Below are 25,504 nucleotides of genomic sequence, written 5' to 3' on the forward strand. Positions count from 1 at the left end.
ATTCTATACGAAGATGATTAGTCGGCCATAGAATATAGGTACCTAATTTTTAGTGGTTGTTGAAAAAGGTGGACATAACATTAAGAGACATCGCAGACTACAGACTTTATATCGGCCGATAGTTTAGTCGGGTTGGGCTATTATTGCGCACACTGGGCCAACTAAACAGTTTGGTTGGTGGTGAGTACGCAAACTAGCCAATAGTCGGCCGACTGCTCTGGAAAAATTTTCATAGTTATACTGAATTCTGCTGACGATAGAAGTCGCATTTTTAGTATACCTTTCGCTTTAAGCGAAAAAAAAAATGTTGTCAAGAAATGTTATTATTGCGTTAATACAACGAAGAAGGGTTATGAAGAGAATGAAGAAGAGAAATAGAGAATATTGGGTGCATCCAATCTGTAGTAACAGATTATTGCAGGGAAAATTTCATACATTGCATTCCAAATTATTGAATTTCCCAGAAAAGTTTTTTGGATACTATCGAATGAGCATAACCAGCTTTAATGAACTCGTCAAATTAATTGGACCAGCAATAGCGAAGGAGAATACACAGTTAAGACTCTCTATACCTGTGGAGGAAAGATTGAGTGTTACGATACGGTAAGATATACCACAAAAATTATTAAATCTCTTTTATTAAAGTTAAAAATCAGTAAACTAACTATATTGAAAAATAAATGATTAATATTATTATTTATTACATTATAAGTAAAATTATTATATTATAAGTATACTTATAAATTATATATTATAAGTCATATATTATATCCGTATCATCTGAAAAATTAGAAAAATGGGAACGAACTGTATCATTAGAATTTTCTGGCGATGGAGTATTTTGAATGTCTTGAAACGTAGGCAGATTGTGTGGTGTGGTAAAACTGGAAGTATAATTTGAATGCTGAGATATTTGTGGTGGTGGCATGTTACTTCCTGGATGATATACAGGATAAGACAACGGTCGCTGTAAGACATTGTAGCTACTTGTTGATTGAGAACTAGTATCAAAACGCCTTGCTAGTGTTATTTGTTTAAAAATGTTAAGAATACCAATTTTAGCATCGAGTTTTTCCTCTGCGTTTAATTTCTGGAGTGATGGGACAAGAGATAAAGCAAAATTTGTATCTTCATCAACCGGCTGATTTAATGCTTTTATTAATGCTTCGTCCAACTCGTCTGGTTTCGATACATTAGTCCTCTTTTTCCGATGAGGAATAGGTGTTGAAGTGGTAGGGCCAGGATCGTTATTGTCGTCTTCGTCTTCATGAGAATCATTTGGTTCCAGGTTACCTTCCGTTGGCCGATTTTCCATACAGGGAAGTAAAAATAATAATTTTTCAAAGTACACATATTTACGCCTCTTGGTTGCAGCTTGTCCTGATTTTGTGTTTTTTTGGGCGTTTAATTCTCTACGAAAACAAGTCCGTAAATTAGCCCATTTTTTTTGCACTTCATGACCTGAATAATAATAATGTTAATAATAATAAGTACATTTGAATATAAAATGTCTGTACAAAATAACTGTATTAATTTATTTTTTAGATTTTTTGATTACAGTATTAACTATTTATGAGAATCTTTGTTTTAAATTTTCAGTCCTCAGTTATAAAAAGTGAATAATTTATAATTTTTTAATTCTAATGATTGATAATAATGTTCGAGATTTTGATAAATTTTGACAAATTTTGAACTTCAAATGCCTATAAAAGTAAAATGTTTTTATTATTGTTAATGTTTTTAATATTGTTCAAGTGCTATTGTAACGATGTATTGGGAGCCTTGTATTAAATATCCGATGTTGTAAGAATATAAACTTCAAAGGTAGACAAACTTATGAGGAATCTTGTATTACATTTTGAAAACTTAGATTTAAAAGTAAAAAAAAAATTTATAAATTCCTAACACAAAATAATTTGCAAATTTTCGTCATTATATTCGTCATACTAAAATAAGTCACGTGCAGGCCACTTATATTCAATAATAATTATTATTATTTACGTAGACACTATTAGGTTTGGGGGTGGTGTACAAATATTGAAATTTGGATTACAAATGTGTATAAAATACAAATAGAATAACAATTATTATCAGTAGACGTACGTGATAAAATAATATAATTAATTCTTTCCAGATATTTGGCTACCGGAGCTAGTTTTAACTCGTTGTCTTTTGAGTATCTAATGGGAGCTTCTACAATACGAGATATAACTAAATCTACATGTGAGCAAATATGGAACATACTTCAACCGTTATTTATGGCAATTAAACAAGAAGATGACTGGATTAAAATTGCTGACGAATTTTATACTCGCACAAATTTTCCCAATATCATTGGAGCGATAGACGGCAAGCATATTAGGATGATACAACCAGAACATTCCGGAACATCATATTTTAATTACAAAAAATTCTTCTCTTGCGTTTTAATGGCTTGGACAGATGCAGATTATAAATTTGTTTACATAGATGTAGGTTCTTATGGAACAGCTAGTGATTCAGAAATATTTAAGACATCTCAAATGGGAAAACGGCTTTCTGACAACCAGCTTAATATTCCCCCCGGGAGGCATTTGCCAAATGATGATGACGGAAATGTCATTCCATTCTCTGTCGTTGGTGATGAAGCGTTTGGACTTGGAAATCATATTTTAAGACCTTATGCAAAAAGAAATTTAAACTACACCAAGCGAATTTTTAACTATAGACATACAAGAGCTCGTCGTGTGGTTGAGTGTACATTTGGGATTCTCGCAAACAAATGGCGTATATTTCACCGCCCAATTGATGTGAATATCGATTTTTGTGTTCGAATTATTAAAGCCTGCTGTGTTCTTCATAATTATGTACGTATCAAAGATGGAGTAAAATTTACAGATACTCTCTACAATTGTCCCATGGATAACTTAACGATAATTAATGAAAACAACCGTGGGAGAAATAATATGGACAGTGTGCGACAGTACATGTCTTCATATTTTATTTCTCCAGAAGGCGCCATTTCATGTCAATATGACAAAGTGTAATAACTTACAACTATTTGGTTAGGTATAGGTAAATTAATAAAACAAACTCACTCATTTTAATTATATTTATACTGTATTATAGTTTTTGTATTATTATAATTATTATAATTTAAGTTATTTATTTAACTAATTATCTACATTTAATAATTGTTTAGTTTTTTTAATTTGTATGTTAGGTAATCTAATAAATAAAACTATACATGATCTAATATTCTAGTATAGTGTATACGCTATTATTCCAGTATAGTGTTTACGCTGAAGTTGTATTATTCGTTAATACTAGATTAAAATTAGTAATATAAAAATAACCACTGCGACATCGTTATCGCACCACTGTGTCGTGGAAACTTTGATATAAGAAGTTGTTATTTTTAAAACGTGTTTAATATATTTATACTTAACAAAATTTGGTATCTATTGTACGTATATTTATATCTATTATACTATTATTATACGTAATTATAATTATAATTTTAGAGTATTATTAGTAGATTATTATTTTTCATTTGATAATGAATTTGATTGATGGCACTCATGCCATTACTTTTACCTTGTTTTGTTTTTTCCTGGGCACCAAGCTCATTCCAATCGGGAATAACTACTTCACACACTTCTTCCCATAGTTTTTTCTTCAGATTTATATCAGAGTATTCTTTTAGTTGTTTTTTATATAGTGCTGGTCTCTTTTCAATTTCTTCTATCAAATTTTCGATAGACGTTTCCACAAGCATCGACATCGTGCGACAACGTACTACCTTCCCGCTCCTAAGCTCCAGTGAATCGGCCGAGTCGGCAGACTAAAAATCGGCAGAGTGCGCGCGTGGAATGATCGCCATACTGATTAAGCAGTCGGCCGATAGTTGACCAACAGTTCAGTTTGAAGGCAATCGTGTAGTCCATCAAACTTATTTATCGGCCGATTTTAAATCGTTATAATGTGCGCTCTTGCATACAACTTTGTACTGATTAAGAACCCGACTAAACTATCGGCCGATATAAAGTCTGTAGTCTGCGATGTCTCTAAATACGATTTCTCATATTAAGGAACCTCTGTACAAAATTTCAAGTCTCTAGACCCAGCGGTTTGGTCTGGGCGTTGATGAGTGAATAGGGGCCGTCTCCTATATGTATATAGATTTATTAGTCAATTTTTTGTACTTTTTTGTGAAACAACTATTTATTACCTATCGTTTATTTAGAGTCAGTATTACAATGAAAATTTAAGAATTTGACATAATACTTATGAGTGCCTATTCAATAACATCATAGCTTAGGTATTTACTAATATAATCATACATGCTACCGTAGTCGACGTGTATTTTGTAATTTTCAATATTAATATGATAATAAAATAATAATGTAAATTTATGTTATATTATAGTATTATACTAGCTACTAAAACAATAAAATATTTATACATCATTTTTTATCGTCTTAGAAACAATTATTTAAACATTATTAGTTCATATTTTTCAACAAAATTATTACCAATTATTATCCGTTCTTACTAATTTGGTATTTATTTCGTGAAAAATAATCTATTTTATATTTACGATATTAAATCAAAAAAAAATGGTTTACGCAATTAATGTAGAACATCTGATTCAAATGGCTATTGATGCCAAAAATGTGAGTATTTGTTTAATTGCATATGAATATTATATATAATTATCAATGTAAATTTCAGAAACATATAAACCACTATTTCTTAATTCGAATTTTGGAAGTGATTGTGCGCCACATAAATTTAAGTAAATTTAACGTTTTACCGGAAGTGACCAAAACCGTGCTTAGGTATTTTAAATTACAATACATATTTATATATATATTCTATAATATCGATTATACTGAAACCTGGTACTTGTAAGCTACTAATAATTATAATATTATAAATATTATAAATAACTAATAATTAAAAGGACGTTTATACTGGAATTCATGACACTTTAACAATACCACTGAACGATGATTTTGAAGTGACGTTTGATGAAGAATATGATGAATTTTTACGTATTGAACGACCACAATCTACATTAAAAAGAAAAGCTCGTCCATGCCTAAAGCACGAGACTTTGAAGAATCTGGAGTAAGTGCAGACAAATTTTTATAAATTGATCGTTTATTAGTCCCAAATCGGGATGAGTGATCATTTCCGCATATTATAATATATTTTATAGTTTTTAAAGCCATTTTAAGGATTTTTATCGTTAAAATGTATGTTTATACATTAAACATAATATTAATAACTCAAAAATTAAACATATTCAAACTTTGATTTAAGTACAACAGAATTTTAAAAATAAACTCATACAAGTACTTACTAATATAAAGTAAGAAAAATGGATGTTATTTGAAAAAATAACTTTAATCTGGGTTATTTTTATTATTAAAATTTAAAAAATGATAAAGTGTATAACGAATAACATAATTTAGAAGTAGTTATCTGGTCGCGATCTAAGTTGACCTATTAATGAATTTAAAAATAATTTAATATAACCGTTTATATTATTATGTATTCATAAGAACTTCAATAATTGTTTAGATGTTGGAGATGAATGGAGAATATGATGATAACCCAATTAATGTAGAACATCTGATTCAAATGGCTATTTCGAATAACATTTTATATATTCTGTATAATCTGAATTTGCCCCTGTTAAATTTAGAATTACCCACTGTACCTCGCGGGAAGTTTAGCTAGTTTAATCTACAATAATATTCTATTATTAATATTTGAGGATGCACTTGGGAAATTCAATAGGTATCAAAAAATATTTATAATATAAGAGCTATACATAGATATATACAACGGGTATCGAAATGTTGGCTAACCTAACGATATTTAGATTTGAGTAAAATCAGTTCAGTTGTAATCATAGATTGTAGAAAAATATGGACTATAGTTAGGTTAGGTAAATACATGATTTAAGAGACTATAGTGAGTAAATTTAAAAACAAAAAATAATGATTTCGACATAGGATGGCAGGGTTTCAATCTTTTTATACACCTCTACTGCGTACACCCCTATCGAGTTTTTTATAGGTACATTTATCTACGTTTACCCTTTATGACCCTTTATCTATCCTTTATTTTTATCATACTTAGGCATACGTAAGTCAATTTTCACAATAGCATTGATTTCTTATATTTTTTAATTTATTACAGTCACATGAGAGATCTGTTTCTATTGAAGAATGCAAAAAAAAGTAAAAACAAATCATTTATAGTATACTCTTTATATTATAGATGTAAGACATATCTATTTATCTATTTTTAAGATCAACGAATTCAATTGAGACTGAAGCTACCATGCATGATACGATCAAAACTATGCAGGAGCAATTGAATGCATTAACATTGAGGTTCTATGAATTTCTAATTACACAAAGTAAATAACATTTAATTCTACAATTATTTTGTTTTAGATTCTAAACGATGATGAATGTATTGATTTTAAATTGCTTCGACAATGTACTTTAAAATAAGTTATTAATTTAACTCTCAAGGTTGAGTTTATTAGCAGAAGATATTTTCTATTTTTTTTTTTTTTTTGATTTTGTTTTATAAATGCCGATAAAAAAAATATGATCCGAAGCGCCTTACCAATTTTCTATTTTTAAAATTAAATATATCGAAATTGAATAGACAGATAATATTATGTCGATATTGTATTGTTTTTTTAATTAAAAATATTTGAACACAACTAATACAATATTTGTTCTTTTTACAGATGTTACAACATCGAATTTGACGTTTCCAGATCCTGAAAACGATCCCGAATCAATAAATGTATAAACTATAATTGTCTGATCAACTTACTTGATTTATAAGTTTTATTTTTTACGTAGGAATGCGAAGGAGAATCGTTTGAAAGATTATCAGTAGAGACCGAATATAATTCAATTTCAACATTTTCATCAGAACCTGGTAATATTGAACGTTTTACTTTTGTTAATCGATATGTAATTGTCACAGCATTTACTTAGGCATACGTAAGTCAATTTTCACAATAGCATTGATTTTTAGTTAAGCAATAATTAATTAATAACTTACTATATTGTACTTATAAGGTATATATAAATATTATTGCAACAATAGGATTTAGGTGATAATTAAAAAAAATAAAATAAAAAAGTCGGCAAGTGGTACCGCTCTGCTGTACATTAAAGGGTGGGGTGGACCTCGGACTAGGGTAGATTAAATTTGAATGCAATGATTGGTATCATTATATACGAAAAACGATTCTGAACGGAGATGATTTGTCAGTCTAGAATATATTATAATTAAATATTGTCACATATTCTATTTTGAAACAAATATTTCGATTTCATAAAAATTTAAAATTCAAACGCTCAAAACATATTTCCTATAATGACGCTTAAAATTTTCTCTATAGCTTTTTGAAGCGAAACTTATGGACAACTTAGTGTTGAATTTTTTAACGTTAGATATAAATACAAACAATTTTATGAATTTTGAACTACAAAATAATTTGCAAATATTCATGATTTTGACGAATTTTTGTAAAAATTTGAACTTCAAATGCTAATAAAAAAAAATCTGCCTATGTATTCTTATAATTTTTTAATCACTATAAGAATAACATATGAGGAACTTTTTATAAAATTTACAAGTATTTTGATAGGGGCAAATAAAATTTTTCAGAAAAATTGAAAATTTCAGTTGTCTATAAATAGCTCAAAAAAAAAACTCAAAATATTTTGAAAATTAAATCATGTAAAGAAAATGCCAATCTAAATAATTGGTAAAATTTTCAAGTATCTACGACTTATACTTTTTGAATAATAACAAATAAAAACTTTAATTCTAATTTCTATTTAAATCTATGTTAAACCTTCTATGCCAAAAAAGTAGTATCTTAATACTTTTACTAATTTTTAATACTTTTAATTTTAATTTGTTCACTAGGTAAGTTTTCCCTATTATTTTAATTTTTTAAAAAATGATTGCTGCATACTACCGATTAACAAAATATCGCCAAAAACGATCGGCTGAAGTTTCGAATTTTAGAAATTTATTTAGCCCTCCTAATCCTACAAATAATTGTGATAACAATTCTTCATATCCCTTAGTAGATTCATCCTTTGAGTATTTAAACTTATCAGAGTGCAGTTCACTTAATTATGAGTCTCCTCAATCTTCCCCATCACAGCATTCCAGTGGCGTAATTATGGGGTTGATATGGGGATATATCCCCCCAGGCCCTTTTTTTTTTAGAGTAATCATAATTAAATTCCCGTAAGCACTAAGTTTTAAAAGATTTTAAGATAGGAAATAAGAATTCATGGGTGTTAATATATTATCATAGTTGAGATTTTTTTGCTTAGTTTTTTTGAATCATACGTAATTATTATTATAATTTTCATATTAAAATATTTATTAATGTACGGCGAGGTATATCGAATATTTATGACGCTTAATATAGAATAAAAAATTTGAGAAGGATAGAAGAGATATTGAAGAGTTACAGAAGTGTTTTGTGCATAAAGCGAAATACCTTAGATTTAAAGAAGCGGTAATGTCGAACCTTGCGAAATATTATACATGGGATAATTAAAGTAAAAAATGTGATACGAGAAAGCAAGGAAGTCCAGTTAATGGATATCCTAATATCTATAAAATTGACACTATAGGTCGAATGTATTCAATACATCCAAATAACCCAGAATGTTTTTACTTACGAATATTTTTACATAATGTACGTGGTCCAACGTCATTTAAAAACTTAAAAAGTGTTGATGGTATTGAATATGATACATACAGAGAAGCATGTCAAAAACTTGGATTACTTAAAGATGATTAACACGGGGATGATGCATTGTCAGAAGCAAATGACACAAAACGATCAAGTCAAATAAGATCGCTTTTTATAATTATTTGGACATCATGTGTCCCATCAAATCCACAACAATTATGGGACAAATTTAAAAAAAATATGAGTGAAGATATATTATATCGAAAACAAAAATTGATTATTTGTGGGGATTTTTATTATACAGATGAAATCTTCAAAGAAACTATCAATATCATAGAAGATGGATGTTTGTTAGTATCTGGAAAAATTTAAAACAATGGGTACTGACATTCACTGAATCGAATACAAAATACATCACTACCAACCTCGTTATTTGCAATTGATGTATACAAAAACACTACAGAACGATAGTAAATGCACTCAGGAATGCGGTCATACCACTCTCAGAGCTCTAAGTCCAAAGCCTGATTTTATACGATTTTCCAAGTACGATTACTATCGTTGGACTTTTATAGGTGGCTAAACGTAGTGTTTTATTCGCTGTAATCCTGCAATTAGTATTATTTTCTGGACAACTCGACCCCACCACCACTGTACTCTAATTGTATGCATCTAAAATGCATTCCCTACATAACACAGACCCTAATGAATCCAGCGATATGATTATCTAAGTCGTAGCACATAATCATAAGTTTTAATCAACAATTAACCGATTCGTCTCCACCGCGGTAGTGCATATTACGTCCGCTTATCAAATATAATAATTTGTTATTATTGTTTATAGTAAACTTGGTTAACACATATGGCCGCACTCCCAACGCTGGGTTAACCTTTTCAAGCCCAACGATAACTTTTGGAATCATGTATATCAATGACATATTAAACAGCCCACCATTTTCCAATAAAGACTAAATACTAAAATAATAAAATTTGGTGGGTTCAAAGCGTGATCACTACCAACAGAGATGTGCTCAATACCAAACATTTCATTATTTTCGTAATCTGCTAGTACTCGTACTTGGAAAATCGTATAAAATCAGGCTTTGGACTTAGAACTCTGAGAGTGGTATGAGTGCATTCCTGAGTGCATTTACTATCGTTCTGAAGTGTTTTTGTATGGATCAAGTCCAAACAACGACGGTCCGGCAGGTAAGTATTACATTTACCTATACTTTACCTTTAATAGATTTATTTATAGAGAAGGTGAATGCAAGTTTTACCGGAAACTGTAATCGCTCAAATTCAAACTGCACATCACTGGGTTTAATAGGTAATCTTGGTATATATACGACTTCACCTTTTCCACATCCGGTTAATATTGTAGCTTCTATTACATTATTTTTCAAAGATTTTACACTTTGACGGGTTCCATTGCATAATTTGGGTGGATTAATATTTCTTAAAATCATGATAGGTGCTCCAATTTTTAAAGTTAATATATGAGGAGGTAAACTTGGTATTGTCAAAGAATTTAAAAACTCCATTGAATAGTGTATTGAATCTCCTGGATTACATACGGTATCGATTGATTTATATGTTTTACTTTCTTCTGGCAGAGAGTTATATATATCTTTATTAATATAATCTACTATATATCTACTATCTATCGGTGCAAGTATGGCTCTTTCACATATCCATTCATGATTGATATAATTCTTTTGCATATCAGGAAATACATGAGTTTTCAAAGATTCAATTGATTTTACTATATTGCAAAAATTTCTAAATCTTCCTTCCATTTCCCATTACCAAGAAGTAGTAATTGTTCTGAAAAAGTTGATAGTGTAGGATCACCTGTTAAAAATACCCTCATGTTTTTTTTAACATTATTATCTTTGTATGTTTCCAAAGATAAGATTTTTTCAAACATGCATTAATTTGGTCAGCAGGTGTTCCATGTGTTATTACCGATAATGTTTGTCGGAAGTCACCAGCTAAAATAACCACTACTTTTCCCATTATATATCCATTGTTATTCAAATTTTGTAAAGTTTTATGCAATGCCACTGGACCTTTTTTATGTGCCATCGTACATTCATCCCAAATTATAACTTTTGTTTTTTTTTTGAATAATTCACAAGTAACAGAATTATTTATAATGTTACAATAAGGCTCCTCTGTTAAATTGAAATTCAGAGGGATTTTCAGTGCTGAATGGGTAGTACGTCCACCATGTAATAAAGTTGCTGCTACTCCAGAAGAAGCTACTGCAAAAGCAATTTCTCCTTTCTTTCGTATTTCCGCTAATATTAAATTTAATAAAAAAGTTTTTCCAGTACCTCCTGGTGCATCTAAAAAAATTAAGCTTCCTTCGTCTCTTTTAATAATATCCATAATTTCTTCAAATGCCTCTTTTTGTTCATCGATTAGCTGCGATTTATTTTTATTGATATATGTATTTAAATCTGTGACGTTGTTTCATGTTTCGCGTAAGATTTCTGTTGGTAGTGATGTATTTTGTATTCGATTCAGTGAATGTCAGTACCCATTGTTTTAAATTTTTCCAGATACTAACAAACATCCATCTTCTATGATATTGATAGTTTCTTTGAAGATTTCATCTGTATAATAAAAATCCCCACAAATAATCAATTTTTGTTTTCGATATAATATATCTTCACTCATATTTTTTTTAAATTTGTCCCATAATTGTTGTGGATTTGATGGGACACATGATGTCCAAATAATTATAAAAAGCGATCTTATTTGACTTGATCGTTTTGTGTCATTTGCTTCTGACAATGCATCATCCCAGTGTTAATCATCTTTAAGTAATCCAAGTTTTTGACATGCTTCTCTGTATGTATCATATTCAATACCATCAACACTTTTTAAGTTTTTAAATGACGTTGGACCACGTACATTATGTAAAAATATTCGTAAGTAAAAACATTCTGGGTTATTTGGATGTATTGAATACATTCGACCTATAGTGTCAATTTTATAGATATTAGGATATCCATTAACTGGACTTCCTTGCTTTCTCGTATCACATTTTTTACTTTAATTATCCCATGTATAATATTTCGCAACATCGTAATAAAATAATGTAAATAATGAAAAACAATTTGATTTTGAAGTAAAGCATTTGTCGCAATATACATGTGTCCTTCCTTTACACCTTGTACTTTAACACCTAATTGAACTCTTTCTTTCCATCGTAATTTGGCAAATGATTTATGCTATCATGTTGAACAGACGTTGTCGGTCGTGAGTCAACAAGCATCATCTTTTGAGTTTCCGAATATAATTTTTTTTTGACAACATTTGATGGTGTTTTCGTTGGTCGTCCTTTATTCTTTGAAGGGGTAGTAACTGTTTTACCCACATAAATTAACTCTTCTGCCAATCTCATTCGAAAATTTAGTAAGTCCATAATTTCTTTTTTAGGGACTTTTAATTTTTTAGCATCTTCAACATATTCTAGCCAACTATTACTTACAGCCATATCGAATGCATGACTGACCATACGCAATGTCCATTTCTTAGATTTAATAAAACAACGATAAAAGCTCACAAGTTGGTCATGCTTGTCGACACCCCCCTCCGCCATTGTCTTATTATAGTGACGTACTATTTCAGGTCTTTCGATGTATACATATTCTTTTTTTTTGCGGTCCCATCTTTTTACCTTGTCCACTTCTCCTGATGTCACAATATTGAAGCATAAATATATAGGTTTGTTATCGTACCACTTAACAAGACCTATATTTATATCTAGAACGTTAGAGCTGATTTCAAATATTGTCCCTCTTCCTAAATTTTTCATTATTTTGTCTGATACAAGTTGAGGATTACAAAAACGATTTGTACGTATAGTACCTGTCGCATAAATTTCTTTTTTTTGCAGTGTATACATTAAATTTATTGATGTGAAAAAATTATCCATCGTTAGATAGTGGTCATTACATTGCAAATGGTCAGATAAATACAAAACAACTGCTCCACCTAATCCAAATATTTTTCGCGATTCTTCGGATACTTCAAGCATAAGACCTTGATACAAAAAAGTATATTGTACACAATGCCACTTTGACCAAATAATAAAAAAAGTTTTATACCCCACTGATTTGGTTTCCCTCTGATATATTGTTTCACTGACAGATGGCCTTTAAATGGAACAATCTGTTCATCCACCTATATTATTTTCAGTAGGTAATTTCAAACAAGCTTTTTTAATACGGTCATAAAGTGGGCGAACTTAAATAAATTGTTCATGGTTATTAGTTGGAATATCCATGTTATTGATTACATGAAAATGTGACCTTATACTAAAAAAACGGTTTCTGTTCATTGTATTCGCAATTATATGTATTCGCGTATTATTTTCCCAATACATGCGAATACGCGGGAACTTCAAAACACCCATCATTAAATGAATAGCTACAAATTCTTTCATTTCTTGAGTATTTGTAGGTTTAAAATTTAAAATTATTTGTATATTTTTGAACAAAAAAATGATATATTTTTAAAATCAGAATCATCGAAATATTTAGAAAAATAATATAATGGACTTTGTATTTCATCGGGATAGTCAGATTGTTCTATTTCATTTAAATTTATTTTAGGAGGTGTAAAAGGTTTTTGTACCCATTTCATATCTTTTTTCAATGGTAAACCAACCTGGCACATCAACTTCCGGGAAGTCATTTACATTCTCAATATCATTGTAGTCAAGTAATTCAAAGGTTTCGTTTTCATCAAAATTTTCTAAAAGTTCATCAATCTCTAACTCTCCAACACTATAGGTATCACTTTCAAAATCGCTTAATTCAGAGATATTCCCATCTAATAAATCAATTATATCTGTGTGAGTAAGCTTACTCATTTTTAAAAAAAATTATGTTAAAATTATTACGATAAAATTAAATAAAAATTAAATTACACACGTAACGACGGAAAATAACAACGATGTGAACGTCAAGCTACTAATAGCAATAATAGATTATGACATTCACGCCGACCGTTGACCGTTTCCATCGCACGGTCGTTTTGAGCCGACGAGTCCCAATGTACATTGTAATGTACATAAATAGAACCTTCTATAAACTCCGTGATATTGTACGTATAATAACGAAACCAGCGGCAAAACATCAACAAATATGTCAAGAATTGATAAAAAGTGCATAACATTTTATATTATCTCATACATTCAGGATGGAAAAAACCATATTATCGAAAAATAATCAGGTTATGATTATCATATTTTTTCCCTTTTGCAGTTGAGTTTAATAATGTTGGTAACACTTATGTAAGATATTATATTTTATTCTGATTCTACACATTATAACGAATTCATAGACATCACAATTACGAACGTATCGCTTATCATTATTTAATTAATAATTATAAAAATGTATGTAATCCTGCACGAATTTACCGTTTTCTGGACAACTCGACCTCACCATCAGTGTATGCTAATGTTATGTTCCAAAATGCATCCCAAGCATAGCAGAGACCCTAACGAATCAAGGAATATGATTGGCTAAGTCGTAGTACAAAATTATGATTTTTAATGAATTATAAACCGATAGCTTACTACCCCGGTAGTGATTATTATAAGTTCACCGGACATATAGTCTGAAAAAAAATTTCAGAAAAAAAAGTATTTGTACTTGGAAAATCGTATAAAATCAAGTTTTGGACTTACAGCTTTGAAAGTGGTATGAGTTCATTCATGAGTGCATTTACAATCGTTCTGTAGTGGTTTTTAAAGCAGAAAGTCCAAAAAAGGACCGTCCGATATCACATAATCTTATAATAATAATGATTATGATAATTTGAAAATCACGTTTACGATCTGTTTCCCGGGAAAACTGTGGGAGATATGACGAAAACCATTAGAGATTAAATTGTTCTCCGTATAGATCTGCATATGTTCTATTATTTAGATTTTACGAAATCATGTTATTTAGGTTAAAAACGGATAAAATGAAAAGAACAATAATAATATAAGAATTATGTTTGTATATTTATAACTTTAAATTAATTATTAAATATTTTTACTCACGTGTCAATAGAATCATACAGTCCAAATGTTATTACATATGATACTATGTAGTTCAAATTTTGTATGTTGCTTGAATAAATTATATTGTCTTGTAAATTGAATGTATGTTTTTTAATGAATATGGGTTCCGGAGAAAAAAAATGAATTGTTCGTCCAATAAAGCTGCAAATTTAGGTCCTGGACTCTTAGATTTTAGAGAAAATATGTATTTTTAGTAGTGTAATATTTTGTTGCCAGTAATAAATGTAATTGTTTATTTTTTTTGCGCTAAAAATTTTTTTTCTTTTTTTTTGCTGTAGTTAGAATTTACAAAAATTGTGGATATATCATTAATTTCTTTTTGAGTTGCATTTGCAATATATTCAATGTTTCCTTGATATTCCAAAAATTTGATTATTTTATTTATTTCAGAGTACCTTTTAAATTAGCAAACTGCCTCTACATGATAATGGAAATCGAGATTTGGACAGAAAAGAATACCCAAGTCTTTCTTCCTAGTAAAAATATTAATGCTTGATCCATTTCTCAAATACGTTTAATTAATAATATTTTTATTCCTGGCAAAAGACATGGATTGGCATGTACCTACATTGTAGCTTAGTCCCAAAGAATTGAACCACAAAACAAGAGCATCAAGCTCTTTCTGGAGGGTAACACAATCAGTTACTGACTCAATTACCCTGAAGATTTTCAAATCGTCAACATAAGGAACAAAGAATCAGGAATAACCAATTTTCTACCATTAATCAATAGAGAAAACAACAAGGGGGATAAATGCCCCCCTTGAGGAACACCTGAAGGTACCGCAACTGCTTCAGATTTACATCCTAGGATTTTGACACATTGGACCCTGCCAGATAAATATGATTTGAACCAAGATAGAATGGGATCCCCAAATCCAGCTTTATATAAGACTTCAATTAGTATTTTATGATCAACACGATCAAACGTTTTGGAAAAATCCGTAAAAATAACATCCACCTGAGTCCGTTTTTCAATGGCTTCCAATATAAAATTATGAAATACTAACAGATTTGTAGTAGCAGAACGGCTAGGCTTAAGGCCATATTGTTCATCAACTAAGATAGAATTAACCGATGGCTGAATACACTTGAGAACAAGATGCTCAAAGAGTTTGGCAATATGATTTTGGATCGAAGTATCAATCTCGTATCATTGATCATTATTAGCATTTTGTAATCATTATTATTACTATCACATGAGCTTACCTCGAACGATTCAATACTCGTGCCACTTCCAGTATTTATAAAAGTACTAAATGATCCTGTTATTGGTAATGTATTTTGTTTTGTACTTGGTAACGAAAAATCTGGATCAATATCTGAATCATCTTGATCAGAAAAGTCAGATGAATCAAATGATTCGTCCAAATATTTACGCACTTTTTCGATATTATTACGTGAAATATCGCACACAATACCAACAATGTACGATGATTATAATCGAACTGAATAATTTTTATGAACAACAACGCATATTAATTATAGACTATGATTCAAATATATGGCGAAGACAATTGTATATCATGTTGTAAAATTATAACATGCAATACTATAGATTAATACTTTTTTAAAAAAAAAATGAAACATATAGAAATTTGTTTTAAGACGTCTGTTGGTAACGATTAGTTCTCACAACAAACATTTTGTTTCCTTAATCTACTTTCAATAGTTAAAATGGAACCCAGCAGTTAAGGTCACATTCTATTTCTTTGTTTTGTTTTTTCCAAATTCATCTAACTAAATAATCTTTCCACGTCAGCGTTAGACCATGGCAAAACTAATAACCGCATTGGCGCATTGCCAATATGCAAAGTTCTTCAAACGGATTTGATTCACTGGCATCTCTATAATCACATACTTCCTTTCAAAACGAAAATGTTTTATCTGTTTAAATCCATTTTATATTGGTAAGATTGTTTCCTTGTATATTCATTTTTCTATTATCCTAGGTTCAAACAGAAAAAATTGGGCCAATGGTGTTAACGATTCTTTAATAACACTTAAAGTTAACTTTGTACTTATAATACTTTTTCAAGAATCTGTACAGTTTTTGGTAACTTCTGTTGAAGTTTGCTTGAGTAGAATTTTCAAGTACTGTACACATCGATGCTTTAAAACTGTCTGGTCGTTCAGAGATAGGTTACTAAATATCTAACTGAATTCATAACCTAAATAAACATTTGAAGATACATAACTATAACTATCCATATTACAAATTAACGGATTTTGTCTGCAGTATTGTATATGTATACATGTAATTTTGTTTTTTTTTTTTAATTTCTTTTCTATGGGTATTTTCTTTATTTATTTTATTGAATTTATTTTTAAATCAGTATCGACTTGAATTTCCATTAGTACTTGAATAACTTAGTGAAAGTGAGGGTGGGTAGTATAAAATTGACTATTGAAATGCATATGAAAATTTTCAGCTCCGTTCGTCGCTATAGTCTGGTTCACTACCTCATAGTTCTGGTCCAAAATTAGCAACAAAATCATTATAATTTTGTAGAATATAATCAGAAAAATCCGTTCTTATGCTGCATGAAACTATTTAAATTATTTTAGTAAATGCGTCCGAAACATCATTTGGGTTTAAATAAGGTATACCGAAAAAGTATTTCAACCCATATTCCTATCTCATAATTATTTTTCGCGTATTTTTTAATAAACTTATTTTTTTGTAAACGCCTAAACCAACTTCGTCCTAAATGGAATTTACAGCATACTATAATTGTACATTGTGTAAAACTTTGAAAAACAGCAATGTGTGCAGCTTTTTCAAGATCGGAATGAAATATTTTTCCATTTAAATTTTTTTCTAATAACTCCATTGACAAGTTCATTATGGTTTACCACATGGACACATTCCGCACCCCCAACGAAGAAGGACGTAACTTACTTTTTATCATTTTTCAGTTTATTCACTTATCTTTTTACGTTTTAGATTCTGAGTGAAGTGAGGAATGTATTGGTTTTATAATGGTGTTTATTTCTTTTTCTTTTTTTATTCTGGAAACATCTTTTCTCCTTCTAAACTTGTTCAAAAGTATTAAGTATAGCATTTTTTTTTTTGAAAGGTTATGTTCTTGAGCTAGTACTTTAAGGAGTCTTTTTTCGATTTTCGAAACGGTACTCGAAATAAAAGCGGTTAAAGGAGAAAAAACGTAGGATTTCACAGTTTATTTTATAATATTAAATAATTATGGGCCACGTTTTCTACCAAAAATACTGCTTCAAATGAATAATAACAAGAGACCTTTTTTTGTTGTATTTTGGATTTTAGTCCTTGAGTTTTTAAGTTCGGAGTTTTTTTGTTGTAATTCGGTTAAAAACATACATAAAAACTTGAAATTTGGGTTGTTTAATTATATTAGCCTTACTTAGACAAGGTAAAATGTTCAAAACATTTGAGGAACTTTTGAGCTTTTTTTAGAATTATATAAATAATTTTGATAAGTACCTACTAATTTTGTATTTTAGATGTACCTATTTATTTATTTTACTACATATAATATTATATAAAACATTTTAGATTGTTGATAATGTAAAGCTATCTACCGAGCTTCACTCAAAATCTTTTTTGTTAGCAATAGTATACTGTTGCGCACAGATAAAAATTAAATAACCTTATGTATCACACCTTTCCGACTTCCCACTTAAATCAGTTACTGCACTCAGGCTTTTTTTTATTCGTTTTCTTATGATAACGACAGTATCTCCATTCTATCATGGAGCTTATAAAGTTTAAACATCAAATAGTTTATAGACTCCTAATATTGTATTTTCCGCCGAAAACAGACGTATCTTGAGTTATGTCCTTATAAAATAATAATATTTCCCACGAAATGAGATGTAACTCAATTTCTATTTTTAAAATTAGTCATAAACACTACAATAAGTTAGATAATAATTGGATATTTCTATACTATTCTATAATAATTATAATATTATTATCAAATCGACGATAAAATAGGCATAAATAAACAACATAATACTATAAATATGTTTTCAATTTGTTTTCCTTATTAATGGAGAACAATTCAATAGAGAATAATTTGTATTTAATCATAATAATTTAAAATAATTGTATTGATGAATTTACAATCCCTTTTATTTGTAGACTATTCTCTAAACAGTATTTAAAAAACAAAAAATACAATTACGGAATAAAATTATTTTTACTTTAAATGTACTCTAATTATGAGTACACAATTAATATAAGTATTAATACTCCTGAAAAAAGTGTGTCATCATAAATTTTAATGTATTTGATAGACTCCTATTTAGATTTTGGAGGGAACTCCAATTATTGACAACTGGTATACAAACATTGAATAAGCAGAACAACTTGGACAATCATTGTCCGACAATGTAAAACATATTGCATACGGTCACACGGTCAAAACTAAAGTCAAATCGAAATTCAAATCTTTAAAAATTTCTTATTTACAAATTAAAAAGTGCTAACAAAATGCATTATATCTTTTTTTTTCATATGCCTTATAAAATTTGCCATAAATGAAAAAAATGTTCCAAACAATTTTTGTAGTTAGAACACGGAGTAATTGAAACATTTGTAGCCTGGGAAGCATCGCGTAAGACATCCTCCAAAAAAGATGCAAATGCATTAAAATCCTAGTTCTGCTGATCAACAACACTATAGTAGTATAGTCTTTTCCTCGGAGTGGAAAAAATGCACAATTAATAATGATTAAAAAACCTGATAAAGATAGTACTGGCCCTAATATAAAAAAAAAATAGTCCAATCAGCTTATTATCGACGGTTTCAAAAATATCCGATAAAAGTATCGTCTAAACTTATTAATTATTAAAGCACAAGAGACGCAATTTTTCATTTATAACAATATTGTACAATATATAAATAATCATCGATAAACTGCATGTAAAAGACCGCCCGACTAATCAACGAGTATCAGTCTTTCACTTGACTTGTAGTAAGACCCATCCGGGCAAACTTGCGCATTTTAAGTGAAAACATTCCTTCCTGAACTTATCGAACGGTATTTGTAACGGTCTATTGACGAATGCAAATAGAAGGTAGTCATTGCACTGATTTTCATACATTCGATAGGTTTTAACCTCTATCGTAAAGTAACTAGAATAATTTATTATTAAAAAAAACAATTAACAGTTAATTTTCAGTAAAAAACAAATTGTTTGATTTTCTTGTTTATTGCGTTACCTGATTGCGGAACTTCTACAATTATAATTAACCTAAAGTAGATGAAACTGACTAAATTAATAAAATTACATGATTGGATAACAAACAAGTATTTTCAAGATTATGTAAATAATTAATATTAAATTTGTATAAATGCTGTAGAACTTAAGATTGTAACAATAATGTATTATAATGTATATTTTGATTGCTGAAAGATTTTAGAATTTATTCTCTTTGCATACATATAATATTGACATCATCGCTTGGATTTTTCAGACCACTTTTATCACTTCCTTAATTTTTAATAGCAACAAGAGAATTGCAAAATAGTTCAAATCCAACATTAAATATTTCAATAAACAAGCCCCGTTTACTTCTAAAAACTCTTTAAATTCTTATGTGTACTTATAAAACTTTAAAGCATTTGTTACAGACTTACTAAGGAATTGTATAGCTAAATGATTTTTATGAATGTATCTTTAAATAAAATTGCTAAAATAATTTCTTTAAATTGTATAACTATAATATTGTAGAAAAACTGTTAGTTCATTATATTTTTTGAGGGGGCCCTGATCTATAGGCTATAGCCCGCTTAGTCCGCTTAGTAGTTAAATCAATGGTCAGTGTATTTTGTACTCGTATATTTAATAACCACCAGTATCGTGCACGGTATAAATTGGCCAAATTTGTTGGAATATTATTTATTTTTGTATTCTTTTTTCTTACATTTTGTCCAAATGACTTTTATGCAAAGTAAAATAAATCTTAAAATGATTTAATAAAAGTATCTATGCTATGTGAGTAACAAAAAAGTTAATTTTCAGAAAATGTCCAAGAAAAAAATGTTGCTATTTTCCACACCACCACAGAGGTATAGCATAAGGCTCGTTTTTATTAAAGTGGTATCCCCAAGAGGCCTAATCCACTATACCAGGTACCAGTTAGAATCAGTGAGATCTACAAACAAAATAATTATAAATTACATTTTAAAAATAACAGCAACAAAAAAATAAAATATAAATTTAATGCTAGATGATATTATATAACCTAATCTATTTTAAATTAACAAATAAATGCTTTATAAATACTGGATACACGTCATAATGTCGTGGTAATTTTGTCGCTGTAAAAATGTCGCTATAAAAATGTCGCGGTTAAAATGTTACGAACACAAAAATGTCGCGAATATAAAAATATCGCGATGTCAAAAATATGATTAATATAATACCATTGAGTATAGATACTCAATGATAATACTAATATATTATAATTAGGATTCGGATTTATATGCAAAAATATGTTGCCAAAAATTGATTTTATAGACTTACAGAGTACAGACTAGTACTACACAATACACATACCTATTATACGTAAAACTAACACAGATTACAAACTGCTCGTCGCAGTGTTCATTGTCGTATTTATATTTTATATTGATATTTTAAAATTAGTTACAATGATATTATGATAAGGTATCTGGTATTTCAGCCGATAAAATTGTGTCTAGAAATAATCTATACATCGAATAATTTTATAATGTATAGAGTACACAAAAAAATAATAATAATTAAAAATGTTGTAATAAATAAAATAATAAATTGTATTTTTATGTCAATTGATATTGGAAGTTATACGAAATTCCACGCAGGTAGTCGTTAATTGATCGATTTGCAGAATCTTTGTATTTTTTCTTTTTCGGAGGTTTGATGCCAGCAATATACTGTTCAACTTTTAGACGGTTTAAGCTTTCTTCTTTTTTCAGTGAATCGATAAAAATCCAAATAGATGGATGACGAGAACTTAACATTGAACTAAAACAATTATGCCAACTCTCGACTGAATTGTTAGTTCGTGGAATATCATACTTTAATAATGCATAACAATTCCATACATTTATAGAAAATAAAGGGGCTCTTCTCGCTCTCCGGCAGGGTCTTCCGATCCATGTGTCTTCAAAATAGTTAATTAAACCTGATAAACTCTCTTCATTTTCTCTATAAAACTCGGAATCCAACAGAGATTCAAATGCTGAAATTACATTATTCTCAGGCACATAAGCTAAGGCTGCTAGTTTTCTTAATTCGAGTGCAAAATTTGAATCGTTTGTATACCTAACTTGTAGCCCATTTGATTGTACATGTCGCCAAATAGATTGTGTTAAATGGAAAAAACACCCTTTAATGTTAATTGATGGAAAAACATATTTTGAAGCGTTCATAGCAGCTTTTTCAAAATCAAACGTCATTGATTTTGGATTAAGCTGTGGTTTTAAAAATTTTAATGCTAAAAACATACGTTTGTAAGTATCTTCTTTTTTATTAGGAAGAAGTATATAAACAGCTGGTACAACTTTTGAATAATTTATTCCATGAATAGTATAGAGTTGGTGGAAAATACTAGGTACGCAAGAAATGTACCATCGCATAACCAATGTTCACATTGTTCCATCAATTGTAAATTGTTGTCGGTAGTAAAAATTAAAAACCGGTCTAAGTTATTTTCGTAATCAATACTATCATATTTTAAAAAAAGCTCACCGGTTGAAGTTTTTGTGTAATTATCTGGTATTTTGAGTTCAGTTACTGATTTTGGATCAGGAGGAGCTGATCTTTTTATTTTTCTAACTCGTTGAATTGTTCGTTTTAATCCTGTTGTACTCGGAAATTGTTTACAGAATGGGTACTAAGTTGAGTAGTTTTTGCAATATTTTTAAGTCTTGCCATTGCTTCTTTAGCTTCAACTTTTGCAATATCGGCCACATGGTTATGTTCAGTAGTATGAACTACACTTTGTCCAGATGAATGTAATCGACCTCGACATTTCTTTGCATTATACTCTACGCACTTCCAAATAATTTTATTTTCGTTTTCTCTTTCTTTCTTGTATAAAAAAGAATTAAAATTCAGTAATTTTCCATTTTTTTGGTGTATTATATACTCAAATGCCATAACGTACAGATTATATTATATTATAGAGTTTCTGTTACGGTTGCAGATTACACACTAATATGTATACTGAACTTTATTTTCGTTTTATTACCTATGTTACTTTAATCTAATCTAATCATACCTACGATCGAATGAAAACCGGAACTGCGAGCCACATCGGCGACTACGGCGATATATTACTACCTGCGACATTTTTGTTTTGGCGACATTTTTATTGCGGCGTTTTTGCTGCGATCTTTTTACAGCGACAAAATTACCGCGACATTTTGACGCGACACCATAAATACTAATTAATTAACGTATACTTATAACATTTCACTCACAATCTAATGTCGAATATTATGGTTTTAATCTTTTTTCAAGTAGCGATGGTAACGGGTGCGGAGACTTTCGTATGTGCGATTTGGTATCACTCCACTGTCCTGCAAAACCTTCCGAACCTTTTTACCGCCAACTTCAGTCAAGTTTTTGGAGGCGAACTCCAAAATGAGCCGGTCCTCCTTGGCGGTATAAGGGGCGTTTGTAGACAAGATTTTCGCTACTTTGGGTGGAGGATAAAGCCACATAGTGTTGCTACGTTTAGACGTGCTAGCTGTAACACTACTAACTCTGTTAACACTACTAAAATTACTCTGCACTGTCCTAACCGGGATGACAGAAGTGACTGCAGTTGTCGCTGGTGACTGCACCTTCTTGCCAAACGGGTTAGGACTGCAGATGTCAGTGGCGCAGGGTTGTTCCGTGGGTACGGCGGACAGTGGCTCCACTGCAGTTGGATTCTCCATCACCTGTTTGTACCCGACAAGTATCTTTAGATCATTAATTTCTACCTGTTTAGAAATATATTATATTATTCTCAGTTTTCGTCAGATAGTTCAATGTAAACTGCCAATTATTATTACAATAATACATACCTGTTGCCGTTTCATTTGTTCTAAAAAATATTTATTTTGTTCCTGCAGTTCTTGCACCATCGACCGCAACTCGTTAATTTCCGCCCAGGCCACTGGCACAGTGGACTGCTCCTCATACCCATATGTCATATTATTTGTCGGTAAGGAAGAAGTCACTGTACGAGCACTTGTAATGTCTTTGAGGCACAGACATGCGGTGTGACTTTTCTTAACCCCGTACCATACCTTCCGCATTTGAGTATTATCCGTTGTAAAATATATCAGAAATACGTCTATGAATTTAAAAACAAACCGGTGAATTACATGGACAAACGAATCGTGTCCTTAGTGCCAGTCGGGCGGAAACCGCGTATTCACCATGCAGTGGGACAGCACCAACTGCAAGGCCATTAATTTCGGTCTAAAAAATGAGTTGCATACCTGCATTGAAAGTGAAAAAAAAATTAACTAGTAGGTACCTACATATATAACTCTCATAACAATGGAATAGAAGAGAACTCACGTTGGTAAAGGGCACTGTATTGGTCTCGAACACTGCCTGGAATGGTAATGACGGGTCCTTCAGTTTTTCTATCCTTGGGCTTGAAAATGCTGACGCCGCCAGTCGCGGTTGCTCGATCTTTAGACCACACATTATACGACTGAAACTACCGATGAGCAGCACAATCTTCTCGACGATTTTCTCGGTATTGATGACCACTCGAGAATCGTCAGACAGAAAATCGATTATGTTGTTGATATTGTTGCGTACCAGTATTAGATCTAAATCCAGATGGTTATTACGGACTGATACGGACTACGCCACGCATCCTCTCCAATGCCGAGTGCATCCGATCATGTACATTGTAGTACGGCCAGTCCTTAGAGGATCTTACTAACAGGCCAAGCACGTCTGACGTTGTTTTTTCACTCACAACGGCCTCCGCACGGATGTCGGGCCATAGGACGGCGTTTTCAAGAAAGTCTTGCATCCCTGCCGGATTTGTGTAAAAATACGAAAAACCTTGTAGGCACTGAGCTGACTACTATTTTCTGTACTTTTTGCAATAGATTCCGTAATAAAAATTTAAAAGATATTGTCAAAACGTGCTAATTGCATACATTACTCCAAAACGTACTATTTCAGTTCATGATGCAAAACGAACTATATTCAAAAACGACTGTTTCTTCCAATTTTTTTTTATTATTAAATTTTACTATATTAGATAGTTTTAATATATGATTAAGGTTAACAGAACTAACCATTCCCTCCTCAGCGCTCGCTATTCGTGACGTAATCAACAACCATTCGTGGGTTAGGTTTTCTTATTTGTTGAAAATGATTGTTTTTAGAGACTGCTGCTGAGGCAGCATCAGGCTTACGCTTTTTTTTGAAAAAAAAAATAAATGCATTCGACTGTCTTTTCATTTTTTGTTTAATAATTTAATATGTAATTAAGTAATATATTAAATAATAGAACACAATAAACACACATCCACAGACCACAGTTAAAGAAAAAATATTATTTTATTATAATATAAATAATAACCGACATCGGTGTTGCACTTACACTGTTGCTCAACGTTTACAGTAATATAATATTCGAAAATAATTAATACCACAGAATAGAATAATATCTTATAA

General features: G+C 30.3%; 4 protein-coding genes across 5 annotated transcripts in view; 2 read left to right on the plus strand and 2 right to left on the minus strand.

Moving 5' to 3' along the window:
• Positions 1–724: 724 nt before the first annotated feature.
• On the minus strand, positions 725–3,763 carry LOC126552379 (uncharacterized). The gene is made up of 2 exons (XM_050207076.1): positions 3,577–3,763; positions 725–1,461 (listed from the first exon to the last, which is right to left on the minus strand). The coding sequence occupies exons 1-2, from the start codon at positions 3,761–3,763 to the stop codon at positions 752–754; spliced, it is 897 nt and encodes a 298-aa protein (XP_050063033.1). The 3' UTR covers positions 725–751.
• Positions 3,764–4,510: 747 nt separating this feature from the next.
• LOC114126894 (uncharacterized) lies at positions 4,511–23,425 on the plus strand. Of its 2 annotated transcripts, XM_050206812.1 has the most exons (9): positions 4,511–4,655; positions 4,714–4,820; positions 4,946–5,112; positions 6,193–6,233; positions 6,306–6,415; positions 6,758–6,816; positions 6,876–6,954; positions 20,843–20,952; positions 23,333–23,425. In XM_050206812.1, exons 3-8 carry the CDS (start codon positions 5,080–5,082, stop codon positions 20,893–20,895), a joined length of 375 nt encoding a protein of 124 aa, XP_050062769.1. In that variant the 5' UTR covers positions 4,511–4,655; positions 4,714–4,820; positions 4,946–5,079; the 3' UTR covers positions 20,896–20,952; positions 23,333–23,425. The 2 variants fall into 2 exon arrangements, with proteins under 2 accessions (XP_050062769.1, XP_050062768.1); XM_050206811.1 differs by lacking the exons at positions 20,843–20,952; positions 23,333–23,425 and having other exon boundaries at positions 6,876–7,013.
• Positions 6,937–25,504, plus strand: part of LOC126552168 (fibrinogen silencer-binding protein-like) — a 39,858-nt gene continuing 21,290 nt past the window's right edge. The window contains exon 1 of the mRNA XM_050206810.1: positions 6,937–7,019. The gene's annotated coding sequence lies outside the window, so the exon portion shown is untranslated. The remainder of the gene's footprint in view (positions 7,020–25,504) is intronic.
• LOC126552380 (uncharacterized) lies at positions 21,605–24,514 on the minus strand. The gene is given in 6 exon segments (XM_050207078.1): positions 21,605–22,427; positions 22,430–22,700; positions 22,745–22,897; positions 23,407–23,796; positions 23,881–24,105; positions 24,383–24,514. Coding segments are annotated over 6 exon segments (1,974 nt in total). The 3' UTR covers positions 21,605–21,624.

This window comes from Aphis gossypii, chromosome X (assembly GCF_020184175.1).
Source record: "Aphis gossypii isolate Hap1 chromosome X, ASM2018417v2, whole genome shotgun sequence".
In the NCBI taxonomy this organism is placed as follows: Eukaryota; Metazoa; Arthropoda; class Insecta; order Hemiptera; family Aphididae; genus Aphis; species Aphis gossypii.

What these genes read in the sequence shown, in the direction of transcription:
- LOC126552379 (XM_050207076.1), bottom strand. Translation starts at nt 3,763, where the DNA reads ATGTCGATGCTTGTGGAAACGTCTATCGAAAATTTGATAGAAGAAATT. An exon ending in CCAGGAAAAAACAAAACAAG is followed by an intron (nt 1,462 to 3,576) that starts GTAAAAGTAATG and finishes ATTATTATTCAG; the next exon opens with GTCATGAAGTGCAAAAAAAA.
- LOC114126894 (XM_050206811.1), top strand. Translation starts at nt 5,080, where the DNA reads ATGCCTAAAGCACGAGACTTTGAAGAATCTGGA. An exon ending in GAGACTTTGAAGAATCTGGA is followed by an intron (nt 5,113 to 6,192) that starts GTAAGTGCAGAC and finishes AATTTATTACAG; the next exon opens with TCACATGAGAGATCTGTTTC. An exon ending in TGAATTTCTAATTACACAAA is followed by an intron (nt 6,416 to 6,757) that starts GTAAATAACATT and finishes TTCTTTTTACAG; the next exon opens with ATGTTACAACATCGAATTTG.